Here is a 16,591-nt window from a genome sequence, read left to right on the forward strand (position 1 = left end):
TTTTCAGAGCTTCTCAGATTTGGGAATTGTGGATAAGAGATGGTGGAGTATCTCTTACTTTACAGGCAAGGGAAGGGGAGTAGCTGTTTTTTCACCCTGACTTTACCTTCTTTTCATCTTCTCTGTCTTTTGTAAGGAAGGGAGGAGGGAGCAGCTTGAGAATTAAAGTGAGTCCCATGAAAATTGGTGTCTCTCCATTTCCCTTCCCAGTCTTTTCCATGTGTCATCCCTCTGTTAGTTCTTCAACCAATAGTCTTCATATTTGTTCAACATTTATTTGGAGGCAAGAGTATTTGCTGTGTGGGAGAAGAGGAATTAAAAAACATAAGTGACACGCACAGTCTCTTCTGCTCGGTTCGAAGCAATTCAGTTCTGGCCCCAAACTTGCATAACCCTCTTATTCAAAAAGCAAGCCCTGGCCCACTCTCCTTATGTAGGTAGTTAGCAACTTCCTGGCTTTACTCAAAGTTGTCTTTTATGGGATTCTTACACAATATCCAGAATAACTTCCAGCCACACACTACAGTATGTCCTACTACATTTTCCTTTGTCATTGCAAATCCAGATTCCTTTATGTATAAAGATGCTGTGGGCCCTGGCCTGTAATGAGTATTTCCTAATTTGAGGGCTTGTCTTGCTTCATTTTCTCCACATAATCTGGCTGCTTAGGGACTCCTCCATAATGGGGCTTTATAGATTTTTTTTTTAATCCTGATTCTTTATGACCTATTTCCTTTTTCCATGAAAATAACCCTATTGTGTCTCCTGGTATCTCAGGGTGCTACTGAAAATCTAGCAAGTGGTCTTGATACAATGGAATGGTTTTCCTTGAACTGGATTAGTGGCACATTCCTCCCACAGTTGTGATCTTTCAAAATAATAACAATGCAAAAGTTCTCTGCTAGTGAACAGGTGTTTTTGGCTATAGCTGGTAGGTGGAAGTGCTGCATATTGATGACTTTTATTTGCATAAGCCACACAACTCCCTCCATCCTACTGCCTATTGCACACAGCTGTCATGGGAAACCCATTGTTCAGGATTTTAAAAAGTAACTTCTATATGCAGCAAATTTGATAATTATAAGCATGATATCTTCACTTTATCTCAAGCTCTTAAATAACAGTAAGAAAGAGACAGACATTCAGATTTTAAAGTGGGTAAAGAACAAATAAACATGAGGAAAATTCCAATCTTACTAGAACCAAAGGACAAATAAGACTAATGAGGAAATATTTTTTCACTTTTCACATTGACAAAGACTTAAAAAATACCCGTGGTTCAGAAGGTTCAGAAAAACTAGCATTTTCCATAATGTGTGTATGAGGATAAATGAGGCCATTTATCTAGAAGGAAATTTAGTAGCACACTTTAAAATTTTTATATTCTTTGAGCCAGAAAATTCTGCATCTAGAGTATAAAATTGTTCATAAGATTTCTTATGATTTTAAGTGTATAAGATCTTTTTTTTCATGCCTGATACTATCACACAGACAATTTACATTAAAAGGTGACTATTCAAGTGTTTTTTAAGTGAAAAATTGAAAATAAAACAAGCAACCAAGACTCTGAATGATCAGCAGGAATTGGTAAAGTAAAAAATTTAGTATCTTGACAGAATGAATAACTATGTGTCCCTAAATTATATTAAAACTATAATAAATACTACTAACATGAATCAGAATGATTAAAATTTAAAAGATTCACAGTAACATGTGTTGGTGAGGATATAGAGTAACTGGAACTTTCATTAAGCCGGAACATTTTATTCCACCATAGTTGGAGGATATATTAGCAATTAGAAAAATTTTATATATACGGTATGACTCAATATTTTCACTCAGAGATCTGTATCGATCAAATCTCTGCATATGTTTACCAATGGAAATGTAGAAGAATATTCATTTCAGATTTATTCGTGTTATCCCAAATTGGAAACAATTTCAAACTCTCATCAATGGTAGAATGGGTAAATAAATTCTAGGTATATTCATTCAATGGAATGCCACACAGCAATGAAAAAGAAGGAACTACTGAAACAGAGACAGACAACAACATAGATGTATCTCACAGGTGTAAGTTTGTGATAAAGAATTCAGACACCAAAGATCACACACTGAATGATCGGCTGTATGATTCCAATTGTATGCTGCAAATACAAGTTACTTTTTAAAACCCTGAACAATGAATTCCGGGCAAAATTAATCTATGGTTTTTGAAGTCAGAATAATGGTTACTAATGGTGGGGGAAGGTGGCTAAGAGTGAAAGCTGAAACCAGTTCAAGGTGAAGGCGAACACTTCCTTCAGAGCTGCTACAGCAGCACTTGAAGAAGAGTGGCTTCCTGAGCAAAATTTCGTTGATTTATTATTTTTAATTCAGTGAAGAAAAGCGTGGGAAAGCCAGTTGCTGACCCAGAGGGAGGGGTGCTTCCTCTCCTTGCTGTAGTTCAATATTCCTGTGACTTTGGGAATCAGCAAGCTCTGAGTCAGGATAACCTATAGGACGGTCTTGGCCCCAGATGATCCACAGAATTTACTTCTCCTTGGAATTTATTCTACTTTTCTCAGTTCCTGAGGTCAAATGAGGCACAGACAGAAGGTTCGTCAAAAGTTTCTGAAAGGAGAGACTTCCTGAAGGGTGAGGACACGAGAGGGCATGTTTGGCAGCTGGAAATATCAAGACATCTTGTTCTGGATGGTGATATATGGGTGGCCATGTGAAAACATGCCTTGAACTATTGATGTAAAATTTGTGGACTTACCATGCAGGTTACTCAGTTAAAATTTAAACATGTATTATATATTTTATTGTCCAGAAAAATATTTCTGTTGTCTTGTTGAGTGAAAAAAAGATAAGTTGTGCTAGAATGTTTCTTGAATGAACTCACTTTTACTAGATTCTGTTTATACATAAGAAAAGAGACTGGAAGATGATACTCTAAAATACAAGATTGTGAATGATTTTTGCTTTTTAGCATTTTCTAAGTTTTCTTAATTTTGATTTCACTTTAATTCTTTATTTTTTTGTAATATTTGCCCAGTTTGTCCCTAGAAAAACAAAAAACTTTTTTTTTTACTTTACCAGTGAATTTATTTTTATTTTTATTTTATTGTATTCTTTTTATTGAGATACAGAAGCATTGCATATGATAGGGGGGCATATGTTCACACCACGGTCCATTGAACTCCCCAGCCCCCCTTTTCTCCTCTTCCCTGACCCTCAGCCTCTGGTAGCTTCTATTCCACACTCAGACTTCTGGGAATTGTTTGGTTTAGTTTTTCTATTCCTTTGTCTTGTTTCTCTATATTCCACATATGAGTGAAATCATCTGGTGTTTGCCTTTCTCCTTCTGACTTATTTTACTTAGCACAAGCCTTTCCAATTCCATCCATATTGTTGCAAATGGCAACAAAAGATTTTTTCTTTTTATAAATGAGTATATTCATATACATATATATGAGTAGTATTCATATACATATAGAATATATCACCTCTTCGTAATCCACTCATCTGTTGTTGGACACTTAGGTTGTTACCATAACTTGGCTATTGTAAATAGGGCTGCAATGGACAGAGGACTGATATATCCCTTCAAATTAGTGTTCTTGCATCTTTTCTCTAGATACCTAGAAGTGGAATTGCTGGATTGTAATGTAGATCTATTTTTTTAAAGATCTATTTATTTATGCATACAAGAACTTGGGTACAGGTCAGAGGTGTTGGGGGGTGGTGAGAGGATTCACCAGAGACAGAGTGGGGAACAGAACAGGCAGATTGACTGAAGTACACTGCTGAGAGGAGCAGCGGGCGAGTCAGGAGAGGTCTGCTGCACCTTGTGGGTAGCTCCCTGGCCAGGGATCGAATTTATGCTGCAGTGGCTGCAGATAGCTTCATAGGTTGCGCCTTAACTCCTTGCACCACCAGGGTGGCCCTATTTTTTAAAAATTGAGATAACTCCATACACCTGTTTCTGAGGTAGTCTAGAGACCCTGCCCTGCCCCTCCCAGCCCCCAAGCTCAGTAGCAGTATCCACAATTCTTCATGGCAGGTGGCTACGTGTGGATGGCCTCCTCAGCTCTACCAGTCCACCAGAAGTAGCCGTCTTCATCCATGATGCCTCTGTCCCCTGTGAGGTAAAGCATGTGGTCTCTTGCTGAAGTGTATTCCTCCCAATTCACCTGATGGAATAAGAAATCCAGAAACAGATTTACTCCATTTCCACAAACATTTAATGGTATGGCACTGAGCAGTGTAGCTAGTCCCAAAAAGAGATGGAAAAAATTCACAGATTTCCCCTCTCCAGGGGTGTCCCACATAGAAAATTCCTTTGTTTGGAGACCCCTTTGAGCATCAGTTCCCCCTTTATCCAGCAGGAAATAGGAATAATGAAAGTACCTGAGCCATAATGGGGCAATGCAAGCTTGACGCTTGGCGTGGGTCTAGACAGTGTGTGCAGGGATGCCGGCTGCTCTGCTCAGGCTTGTCATCCATCGAACACAATCGCTGCTTTAAATTTGCCTTTAATTTCCACACTGCCCATGACAGACTTTCCATCAGAAGAAGGTGGGTTTGGATTGAGATTCTTACACCAGAAGCACAATGGGGTGATCAGACCTATACCCCTTTGCACCATCAGCCCTATGTTGCTTGATCACATCTCAAGGACATCCACAGATTCTAACAGCACTGGACTGGGACGGCTGCTAGAGTCACATGGCGAATTTGTCCAGATTCTTAGATCTAAGTGACAAACCACTTATTAAAGTTCTAATGACTTCTGTAAAACACTATGTAAGCAACTCATTCCCAAACAGTGCAAAAAATACCCCAGTAGGCATAGGAGATAATTTCTTTGAAATTCCCAAGCCCTGGGAGAGAAAGACATTTTTAGGTTTCTGTGTATTTAAGGTACATTGTCATAGTTTGGAAGTTTTGGTCATTGCCTCTTAGGGAAATCTACAGTATTAAAATATTTTTAATATTTTACCTAGTTATTAACTCAGGAATTCTGTTTTTGCTATTTTCCACAGGGAATTATTAAAATGTCATTTAAAGAGTTGAGAAATGAGGTTCACTGAAGGAATATCTATAAGATAAAATCTCAGGGCTTAAAATTTCCACCAAGAGTGGATATGTCAAATAAATCATGCATTTGGTGGGATATTGTGAAATTAATAAAACTTTTGTCGTATAAGATTAGTTGATCTGTGAAAATCATGAGAAGTAAAAAAGCAAGTTACACAATATCAGGTAGAAGTGAAAACACAATTTCATAAAACAGTATATATAAACAAAAAATAATAGAAGGGGATATACCCAAATATTAGCAGTGGGCAATAATTGCAGATTATGAGTGAAAAGAATTTTCTTCCTTGCCTTTTTCTGTATTTTTCAACATCTTCTATATTGAACATAGATCAGTTTTATTGCCATAAAGGCTGACTACATTATATATTTATGTTTAAGAATAATTAAAAGAAAAATCTCCATTAGAAGGAAAAAAAAGAAAAGTTCTTCTTTGTAGAAAAATGCCACCTAATTAATGCATGAGGAATGGCAGTTTAAAATCACCATTTTGCATCCTGTATGTTAATAATTGATCCAGGAAAGAATCAGAAAATTACTGGATGACAGTTGATTGGAGAATAAGATAGTCATGGAATTTCACATGGTTACTCCACAGATTACTTAATAATCATAAAAGAGGGGGAATGCATCTTGACAATGGAGAGAATTGGTAGTGAAAACCTTAACTCAAAGGATCAAAATTATCATGTTCCAAAGTGGGATAACACAAAGTTTCCCCAATTAGAAGAAATAAGAAATATGCAACATCACCTAAGTAATAGCCTTGCTAGAAATGGATATTCCAAGTCTCATTATGAGGACACAATAGATAAATCTAGAATTAGGGACATTTAACAAGAAAACAGGTCTCTACTTTTCAAGAATGTTTATGTTATCAAAACCAAAAAAAAGGTCAGCTTTGTTTTAAGTCAAAAGAACTGGACACACGAAAACCAAATAAATGATCCTTGATCACATTTTGGATTTACAAAAACTAAGAAATACATTTTGATGACAATGGGAAAAAATAGAAATATACAACAAATATTAGATAAAATGAAGGAATTGTATTTAATTTCTCAGGTAATGGCAATTCAGGACAAAGTGTTGTATTTGCACTGTCTCCCAAATATCTCTTCAAAATCATATAAATGCAAATGAGGCAAGATACTCACAATGTGTGTACAGCTGAGAAGCATGCAGGTGTTCATTGTGCTATTTTTAAAAAAATTTTTGTAGGGCCTCCCCTGGTGGCGCGGCAGTTGAGTGCTGGGCTGCAAAGCTGCCCGCAGGCTCTGCAGCCCTGGTTCGATACCCGGCTGCCGGTGTGGGTCCCACATGGCACGCAGACCTCTCCTGCTGTGCCCGCTGGTCCCCTCAGCAGTGTATTTTGTCAGTCTGCCTGTTCTGTTCCCCGCTCTGGCTCTGGTGAATCCTCTCACCCTCCCGCTCTTCTGACTGTACCCAGTGCTTGTATAAATAAATAAATCTTTTTTTTTTTTTTTTTTGGTGGGACCCTCATCGGTGGCCGGGGAACGAACCGGTGCTGCAGAGGCTGCGGGCAGCCTCGCAGCCTAGCGCTCAACTGCTACGCCACCAGGGGAGGCCCAATAAATAAATAAATCTTTAAAAAAATTTTGTAGATTTGACAATTTGCAAAATTAATGTTGACACAAAAGTATCTGGCAAATCATGCAATGGTCTAGATTGACGACACCATTATTGTAATGACAGTGGGAGTGTTTAGAGAAAGGAAAGTCTTCCCTACCATGTGTGGATAGTACAGTGAGCTGGGTTGCTTCCACTGAACACGAAAGGCAATATTCCCTTCTTCTCCTGCAGGCAAGGTATTTGAGTTTTCATCCACAATCTGAAATTCAGAAACCATGAAGGGATTTTTCCTTGCACAACATTTGTTCTGTTCCTAAAACACCAGGAGATCTAAAGCCAAGGCTATCACCTCACTGTCCCCACAGGGATCTAGGAAATTGCTCGGTTGGTTGGTTGGCGTAGAGACAGCAAACTGAGAGGCAGTGGCTACTGCATCAGAGGGACAGAGTGGGAAAGAGCGGGGTTTGACTGTCTACTCTCCACCGCTGACATTGACAACCTGGATCCTTCAGTTCTCTAAAGCTCAATTTCCTCATCTAGAAAATGAACACTCTGAATTTTATTCTGAGGATAAGATGAAATATCCAACTAGTACAGACTATTGGGAAGCAGGAATTGCAGGGAAAGAGCAGGTGTGATCATGGAGTGAAGTGGCAAAAGTTACATCCTGACCTCTACTCAGTGATTTTTCACCTCGTAGTAAGTATCTCCAGACTTCTGATAACATTTTGGAATAAATGTTAAATACACACCCAATTTTAAGGGTTATACCCTTCCAAGTTGTCACCTTGGAAAGAAATATTCATTCTTATTCTGAATTGTCCTTGCTGAATACTCTAGATTTTTTTCCATAGGAACAGCCAGCTCTAAGAGTCAGAAAGTCTCTGGGGCAGTAAGAAAGACTTCATGCCTCCAAGACAAACTTGCTTTATGGGGGAAAAACAGGTGTCCAAGTCTAGCAGACAAAATGAATTATCTGGCGAATCAATTTTCAAATGAGATTTGAGAAGTTGATTTTATGGTAAATGGAATTGTTTCCTTAATTTCATTTTTGGATTGTTCATTGCTAGCATATGGAAGTATAATTGATTTTTGCATTTGGTTTTGTATCCTGAAAATTTGCTGATATCATTTATTACGTGTGTGTGTATTCCTTAAAATGCCCTATTTGCAAATTGTTAATCATTTTGAATTGAGATAGTTTCCATTCCTCTTTACCAATTTGTATGCTCTCTATTTTGTTTTCTAGTCTAATTGCCCTGGATAAAACCTCTGTGCTGAATAAAAGTGGTAAGAGCAAACTCCCTTGTAAATCCTGATCTTGGAAAATTTCAGTCTTTCACTGTGAAGTGTGATGTTAGCTGTGGGTTTTTGTAGATGCTATTTATCCTGTTGAGAAACTTCCCCTTTATTCCTTTTTTTAACACTTTTTTTGGCACTAAGGTTATAATATTGGTTTATATCATTATTTGTGTTTCCCTCCTTCCGCCCCCTTCTGCACACACTTCAAGTATTATTGCTATGGCTCACCCATCACCAAAAGCACCTGGGGATCCACCACCTCAATCCACCCTGCTCCCTCCCAACTTTATTCTCATGGCTCCCTTCTTTCTCTGGATTCCTCCGTTCTAGAACCAATTTTTCAGAGTTAGTTTTTAAGTTTGGTTTTATCTTTTCCTTTGTTTAGTTTCTCTGTATTCTACCAATAAGTGATGCCATCTGATATTTTTCTCCTTCTGATTTATTTAGCTTATCATAATCTCTTCCAGCTCCATCTGTGTTGCCAAGAGCGGCATCAATTTATCTTTTTTGATTGCTGAGTAGTATTCCATTGGATAGATATACCACCTCTTCTTGATCCGCTCATCTGCTTTTGGGCATTTAGGTTGTCTCCACATTTTGGCTATTTAATTAGTGCTGCTATGAGCATGGGAGAGCAGTATTTGCTTTGAATTAGTGTTTTTGTGTTCTTTGGGTAGATACCTAGGAATGGCATTATTGGGTCACACAAGAGATCAGTCTGCATTCCCACCAACAGTGTAAGAGTGCTTCTGTTTTCTCAACATCCTCACCATCATTGATAGTTGTTGTAATTTATCAAATGCTTTTCTCTTCATTATAGAGATGATCATGGATTTCTGTTCTTTGATTCTATTAGTATGCTATGTTATATTGATTGATATCCATATGTTGAGCCAAGCTTGTATGTCTAGAATAATCCCACTTCCATGTGGTATATAAACCATTTATATGCTACTAGTTATGTTTGCTAGTATTTTGAGGTAGATTACTGTGTAGTTTTCTTTTCTTGTGAGCTCTTTGATATCGGCAGTTGGATTGTCCTGGCCTCATTTGATATTCTCACTTTGAGACCAGCCATCAAAACTCCCCCTCATATTTTTGGGAAGAATTTGTGAAGAATTGCTGTTAATTCTCCTTCAAATGTTGGTTGTCCTTACACCAGTGAAGTCATGATTGAAAGTGGAAGTTGCTACTTATTCGCTGGGTAATCTTGGTAAAGTTACTCTAACCTGTTAAGCCTCAATTTTGTCATCCATTAATTGGGGATAGTAATGATACTCTTGTGTTAGGATTGTGGCCATGAGCAAATGAAATAACATTGCTAAGTGGTAAGGACCTTGTTTGGCACTTAGTAAGAGCTCAATTAACAATAACTGTCATACTCATTACCTATGATTTCTTACCTGTACAATATAAGGTGGCAGTGGCTTCCCCAGAGAACCTGGCTTTAATTTCATTTGTTTGGAAGTGGCACAGAGCAGCCCCTGCATTAAAGAAATACAGAAAAGTTTTTGCCTTTAAAAAGGGAGTGAATAAATTGACCTAGCCATTAATCACCAATATCTGATGTCGCCAGGAAAAAAAAAAAGAGATAACCACACCTTATATGCCTCCTGATGGAAGAATATTATATGACCTAAGAAATAGTATAGGAAAAGAAAAAAAATAAAGCAGGGATATGATTACACCTCCAGATCTATCTACCAATTGTAAGGAAATGCAGAGGAACCCCAACATGTTAAACGCCTTAAGGGTGCAACTAGCAAAACCCAGACTGGGAAATATTTGAAAGGACCAACATCTCAGCAATTTGTTACCTTTTTCAAGTAACAAATTACAAAGAGAAAAAAGAGATAATGAGGAAATCCAAAGACTAAAGATATGTAAGACTATCAACTCATCACAGCAGGTGGACCCGGTGCAAACACATAGCAAACAATAGAACATCACAGTTTCGCTTTCTCCACATCCTCTCTAGCACTTGCTGTTGGGTGTCTTTTAACATGTTCCTTTCTCAGCAGTGTGAGAGAATATTTCATTTGCCCATAATCCTTTGTCTTATGATCAAAGAAGAGTCTCTCTAGTTTAAGCCATTTTTCTCCTCATGTATTTAAGATCCAGCTATCTGCACGTGCACCTGGTGCTTTGACAAAGTGTTTACATAGTAAATGGACAAGTGTGGTTAAATGACAGTATTAACTGACTGACCGTCCAGTATCAACCTACAGTTTCAGTCTTCGCATAGCCTTCGTAGATGTTCAACTTAGTGATGCATTTCCAGTTTGCTATCATCCCAGGGCTTATGGGTCCTCCTGCAGACACACAATGCTTCAGGCTCTTGGATCTGTAGCTGGAGGGTCATCACAAGTTATTCTTAGGCTTGGTGAACATTTCTACCAATAACAGGTCTGTTGTAAGGAAGACTCTTGGGAAAATGATACAGATATTGCCAAATACGTAGGAGGTACTCATGAAGTGGTCTTGATGTTTTTATTTCTAGTTTATTAAATAAATCTATTTCAGACCTTCCACTTGGATCAGTCTCCATGAAGACTCTCATTTGTTTTTCTGGAGTAGAAGCATTAGTGTTAAAAGTGAATGGATCATTTAACTGATAGAAATGATTGACTGTTAGAAAGTGGCCAGCCGTCTGAAGGAAGGTCTAAGGTACAATGTGGAGTGAAAAATACAGTGTGATACTCCCTATTTAATCTCTCACCAGTATTAGAATATATTTCTATGGAGGTAGATAGAGACATAAATTTATTTTTTAAAGGTCTAGAAGTATCTCTATTCACTAGAAGAGTTGGCCTTTGCTTTAATGCTGACCTATATTTTACATTCAATATATTTGTCTATAAAATTTATCTTGTTGAAGGTAGACATACAAATTAGTTAGCCACACCCAATCTTTTGATTACAATCAAATTTTATATTGAGGAGCCAGAAGATATGGACTTTCAAAGTCATAAGGGAAGAAAATCCCTGTACTCTTAAATGGATTTATTGTTAAAAATGGCAACAAGAAAGGTGAATGAGTGAAGGGTAGAATTGGGTCTACTTTAATAAAGTGAAGGTTCCTAGTCTTGTTTGTCATACCCTGAGTAGACATGGACTCTCTCTGGGAAGGTCCTCTCTTACCTGATGAAATGTTTGTGTTGAAGCAATTCCTGGTATACCCCTGGATTTCCAGATAGAGTGGTGATGGGAAATCTGTGCAAGGCCTGCACCCCAAAGAAAAAGCCAATCAACATGTAAAGATGGGGATGAGAATGTTGGAGGAAAAGTGTAGGGGAGAGGATCACAGACTTCCAGACTCAGCTGGGACAACTTCCTTATCTTGACGAGCTAAGGAAGAGAATCTCACTTTACCTTTCTGGATCTAAGAAACACTGTGTTCATCAGATGGTAACTGAATGGATACACAGCTAGACATTTACTTCTGGATCCCAGGAACAATAGGCCTAGATGTTGCTAGTAAAACTTGGGATTGTGGAGGTAGTTTAGGGATCATGGGATAGGGTGCAACAGACCAGGGTTTAAATCCTGGTTTCACCACTATGATTATTTGAGCTAGTTACTCAATCTTTTTAGGCCTCAGTTTCCCCAGTCTCTCCCTCACTGTTGTTGGGGAGATGAAATGATGTTGAAATGAGTTTCGACATCAGGTCAATAAATGATGGCTGATATTAATATCATATCATCTTTATCATTATTGCTTTTTGAAAGTTTATTTTTCGGTAATTCAATGAAGCAGCCAAGTCCTGACACCACACATGGCTCAGAGAAGTAAGAGGACATTGTTCTCAGAAGTAGTGAATAGTTTCAAATGACATTCCAAATTTAATTCTTGGTTCACCCAATTTGGGACATTTGAGTCACTGGGTCGTTGCCAGTGCTTCCCTTCTGGCCCTTGCTCCAGCCCACACTGGGAACTGGTCTTACGTTTAGAACAGTCTCGGGGCAGAAGGTTGGCATGTGATGCAGAAACACGCAGGCTCCTTGGAGCCAAGCTCCCAGCACACTGCTCAGTGACAAGCTTCCACTGAGGGCATCCCCCAGATACCAGAAGACATCTGTCGGCTGGAGGTCCATCCACTGTCTAAAGAAAATAAGAAAAATGTCTGAGTTCCCCTGTGGCAGTACTAACAACAATATAATGATTAGCTATCGGGCACTAACCACTCAAATGAGAGTAAGTACAGGCTATTTATTCAGAGCCGTAGCAAAGGAGTCAGCCACCATCACCTGCATCTTGGCAGAGATGCAAAGGCTGGCAGAGGAGTGAGAAGGCTCTGTAGTGGGAAAGGGGAAGACTTCAGGCGTGCCCTGTGCCCTGGCTGGAGGAATTTGGGAAGGACAGGAGTGTGGGGGTGTGTGTGGGGGGGTGGGGGTGTGAGGGGTTGGGGGTTGTGGGGGTAGGGGGGAGGGAAAAGCAAGAGGTGGGTTAGCTAGAGGTGAGTTGTTCTGTGTGATAGGTGTGACTTTCTCTGCTGGTTCTAAGTTAGAAGGGAGGAAAAAGTAAGGGAAGGTGTCAGTTATTAATCAAGTCTTGACCGTTTGGGGCTCATTATTACAGGGGTTATTTGACTCCCTGCCAGCAGGAGTCTGATGTCCTCCGAGCCTCGCTTAGAGCCAGCAGCTGGCTTCCTGGGCACGTTCTGCATTTGAAAGTTTGGATTCCTGAGTTGGTTGCTCCAGACGCTGGGTCAGAGCCTTGTTTCTCTGCGTGGCCTGGCCACTGTCGACATGTATGTGCAAGCTCTCACACCATGTACTGGTACTGTGACAAGTGCTTTACATGTGATAAGAAGCTGCATATTTTCCTCTCCACAAATAGCAACATGCTCAACACTCTCTCCTTTACTCCTTGTTTTCCTGGCCAATTCATACCGAAGGTCTTTGCATAGCAAGGAGATAGAGACATAATATTCCATTGGATAGTAATGCATTATTTCTTTCTCCAGCTGTCTAGCACAACCCTTTTGCTATTTCAGTGTTACAAGAATATCTTGTTCATGGAATCTTGATATTTTGGACACTTGGCTGCAAGTCTATGGCAAACATTCCTGGAAGTAGGCTGCTGGTAAAAGGGCACGTGAGTTTGTAATCTTGAGAAATGCTGCTAACATTTACCTCCAGTAGACCTGATTCTTAAATAAAGCCTACTGGATTGGCATTTTGATAGATGCGGGAACGTCTTCTAGGTATGAAATAGCTCGTTCAAGGCAGTGAGTGCAGACTTGGGATAGGAACCCAGGTCTAGTGAATTCCATGGACAGTCTGGGTTCCATCAGTCTTGTCCATGTTATGGTAGCTACTGTGAATTCCGCTCCAACTACATGCCGGACACAGAGCTAAGCATGCTGCTCCAATAGCTCACTTAAATGTGACAAGTCTAGGAGGCAGATATACTGTTTTTATTCCATGGAAGAGACTCATTTATGAGAGTAAGTCATGCCATTACTCTCACCGACAGCACTGCCAGCTAAACCTGGACATGCTATTGGTCATAAGGTACTTGCTGAATTTAAGAGAGTGAAATGTAAAAAAAAATGTGCATCTGAGAGTCCATAAAATGTAGCATTATTCCATTTAACACATGAGGACACTGAAGTGAGCTGAGATGACATGCCTGAGTTCACACCAGTCATTGACATAATTGAGGTTTGAACCCTTACCTGTTTAACGCCTGAGCTACCATTTAGTGCCGACACTTTCCTCGCTCTTGTCCTGGAAACAGGTACCTCCTGGGACTTAGAGCTTCTTCAGAGTAAAGTAGTGGCACCAAAGACATATCCAGGTTTAGCAGGCAGAAGAGGAAGACTAGAAAATGTGCACAGCTGTCGTGCTGGCTGTTAGGAGCTAAATTGCCACTCCTTCTGCCTCCTGATCTATTCATCACGCGTTCTAGATTATTGTTATAGGATAATATATTCCTGCTTAAAAAATCCTCAGTGATTCCTTCTTCTCTTTCCACGACTTCGACTGCAGTCAAGGGGACCCTGCGCTCTCTCTAGCCCCTTGCTTTTTCTCTTCCATGCTTTGCCATTTATACTCTGCTCTGCTTTGCGTGCTCTTTGGCACCCTCATAGCCATATGATGGAACTCCAGATACAAAGTTCACTTCTAATCCTTTATATGCTCCTTTCCTCTGAAAATGATGCCTCTTTCCTCTGAGTCCTGCTAGTACTTTCTCTCTCCCATAGAACCCTGACTTCTGTCATGTATTGTAGTTACTCACATACTACGCTTTGCTTGCTGATGAGTCTATGGACTTTTTGAGGGTAAAAACACTTGACTCATCTTCAAATGAGTCATCGCAGGCAGGATTGACAGTATGTATGGGAAACTAAGCCCTCTCAAAACCAAGCTAAAACATCTAAATCAATTACTTCAATGAGTATCCCACTGAAGAGACAGAAATCCGTTTTAGTGCATTGGATTTACCGAGAGACGGTATGATAAACATTTAGAGCTATTAGAGATTTTTTTAAAGGCTTGTCTGACATGGGATTTTCATCTTAGATGCTGTCTCTAGACCCAAACCCTTCATTAGCTGTGACTCTACCTCTGTGTCTGTCACTCTTACTCATCCCAGTGCCTGTAACAGAACAGGCAACATATAGCAGTGTATTGTTTTGGGATAATTGCCCTGGGCCCCTCCCTAGTTATATGAACTTACTGCTCTTCCTTTGTCTCTCAGAATCTTAGATTTCTGGATCTACAATAATTCACTTTTCATCTTTTTATGTTTTATGTTTTTCATCTTTTCATCTTTTTCCACTCTTTCATCAGTCCTATTCCTTTTCTCAGTATTGACATTTTCTGCAGTCATGGGTAAGAAACTTCTTAGTTCTAGTCCCATGAAACACTCTCTTGCCTGTACAAGAAAAGAGCTCTCAGGCCTGTAAAGGTTGTGTGAGGAGCGTACCTTGAGGTTTGGCTAAATCCCATTCCCAAACCATAGTGGGAAAATGCGACCATTTGGGGAGAACTTGTTGTTCTGTTGGTGAAAAAAATGGCCATTGGATCTTGACTCTTGGTCGCCACACAGGTCTGCTTAGGAGGGGCGACTCTGTAGGTCACAAAAGAGGCAACAGTGAGTTCTACATGCAGGTTCTCTCTGGTCACCTCACACTCATAAGAACAGCCTGTATCAAAAAGACTGGAAAACAGCCTGTGTTGGCAAGGGTGCTGAGAAAGGGACTCTTGCACACTGTTGGTGCGAATGTATATTGGTGCCCAACCCAGCACTTTCTTGACTCACCTCACTTGATCACTCTAACCCATCCCTGGATCCAAAAACACTTTATTTATAATAATAGGTAGCTAGGGCCTCCCTGGTGGCGCAAGGGTTAAGCACAGCACTGTGAAGCAATCCCAGCCTCTGCAGCACAAGTTTGATCCCTGGCCAGGGAGCTGACCCACATGGCACAGCAGACCTCTCCTGTCTCACCGCTGCTCCCCTCAGCAGTGTATTTCATTCAGTCTTCACGTTCTGCTCCCCACTCTGTCTCTGGTGAATCCTCTCATGCCCCCCGCACCTCTGGCCTGTACCCCAGTTCTTGTATGCATAAATAAATAAAAAAATCTTTAAAAAAATAAGCAGCTAGTCCAAGGACGGTAGTTTGCCAATTTGATTTTCTTTAATTTCAGAGAATATTAAAAATTAATTGGATTTTAAAAGACTTCCAAGACGACCTTGTAGTTATAAACTTTAAATCTACAATACAAACATCAAAGTTAGATACAAATATAGATTTTAAAACTTCAAATTGTTTTTTTGATTATTTTATAAACGCATGCATGTTTAAAAATTTATTTTAAAGTTCAAATGGTATTTCTCTCTGTCACTGAGTATTTGGGTGTTCCTTTTCGTTTCGTGCCAGAAGTGAGTCCTGTCGGTTTGCTCCTTCTTGGCCAAGGTGGCCTCTCACCCTGACAGCTGCACCAGCCTGCGTCCCAGTCTTATTACTCCCTTTTTTGTGCTCTATTGTTCCTCCAGCTGCCAGAGTGTGGTGTCAACAAAGTAAATCCAATCAAGTCCTTCTCTCCAGGGTTTCCCAGATGGCTTCCTGCATAATCTACAGGGCATCTAGTATCACTGTCTCTTGCTCTTCAACCCTGTCCACCCACTCTCTTACTCACCATATTTGGCATCCTTCCTGTTCCTCAAAACAGATCCAGGGCACTCCTGCCTCCGGCCCTCTTTCCCTCAGTGATCCCTGTGCCAAGGACATGGTCCCCATGGATTTTCAAAAGGTTGCCATGTTGGCATTCAAATCTCAGCTTAAATGTTCTCTCCCCAGAAGCCACTAAATCTAAAGTAATGCTCCCCTCTCACATCAGGTTACTCCTTCTCAATGCCCTGCTTTTTTTGAAGCTTCTTTTGCAGTCTGTCTTGCTCATTTATCATTTGTCATTAAAAAAAAAAAATCCCTCAGTGGGACACAATTTGGGCTAAGACTTGAATTTGTGCTCTCCAATTTTCAGATCTAAGGCTCCCAAATTAATGCCATTACTTTATTTTAACCTCTTTGTGTTTTTCTTGGTCAGTCTTCTCCCAGAATTAACACTCCCAATTTTTGGGAGGTAAGACTTTCACTAA

At 39.8% G+C, this 16,591-nt stretch overlaps 1 protein-coding gene across 1 annotated transcript in view; it reads right to left on the reverse strand.

The window, feature by feature from the left end:
- Positions 1-4,052: 4,052 nt before the first annotated feature.
- Positions 4,053-16,591, reverse strand: part of LOC119242359 (acyl-coenzyme A synthetase ACSM6, mitochondrial-like) — a 272,902-nt gene continuing 260,363 nt past the window's right edge. Inside the window, exons 5-11 of the mRNA XM_037508078.2 lie at positions 14,915-15,058; positions 11,926-12,082; positions 11,122-11,204; positions 10,207-10,330; positions 9,384-9,464; positions 6,836-6,937; positions 4,053-4,178 (exon numbers count right to left, since the gene is read on the reverse strand). Of these exons, the coding sequence (XP_037363975.1) occupies positions 4,053-4,178; positions 6,836-6,937; positions 9,384-9,464; positions 10,207-10,330; positions 11,122-11,204; positions 11,926-12,082; positions 14,915-15,058 (817 nt within the window). The remainder of the gene's footprint in view (positions 4,179-6,835; positions 6,938-9,383; positions 9,465-10,206; positions 10,331-11,121; positions 11,205-11,925; positions 12,083-14,914; positions 15,059-16,591) is intronic.

This window comes from Talpa occidentalis, unplaced genomic scaffold (assembly GCF_014898055.3).
Source record: "Talpa occidentalis isolate TD23 unplaced genomic scaffold, MPIMG_talOcc4v2.1 talOcc4.12, whole genome shotgun sequence".
NCBI lineage: Eukaryota > Metazoa > Chordata > Mammalia > Eulipotyphla > Talpidae > Talpa > Talpa occidentalis.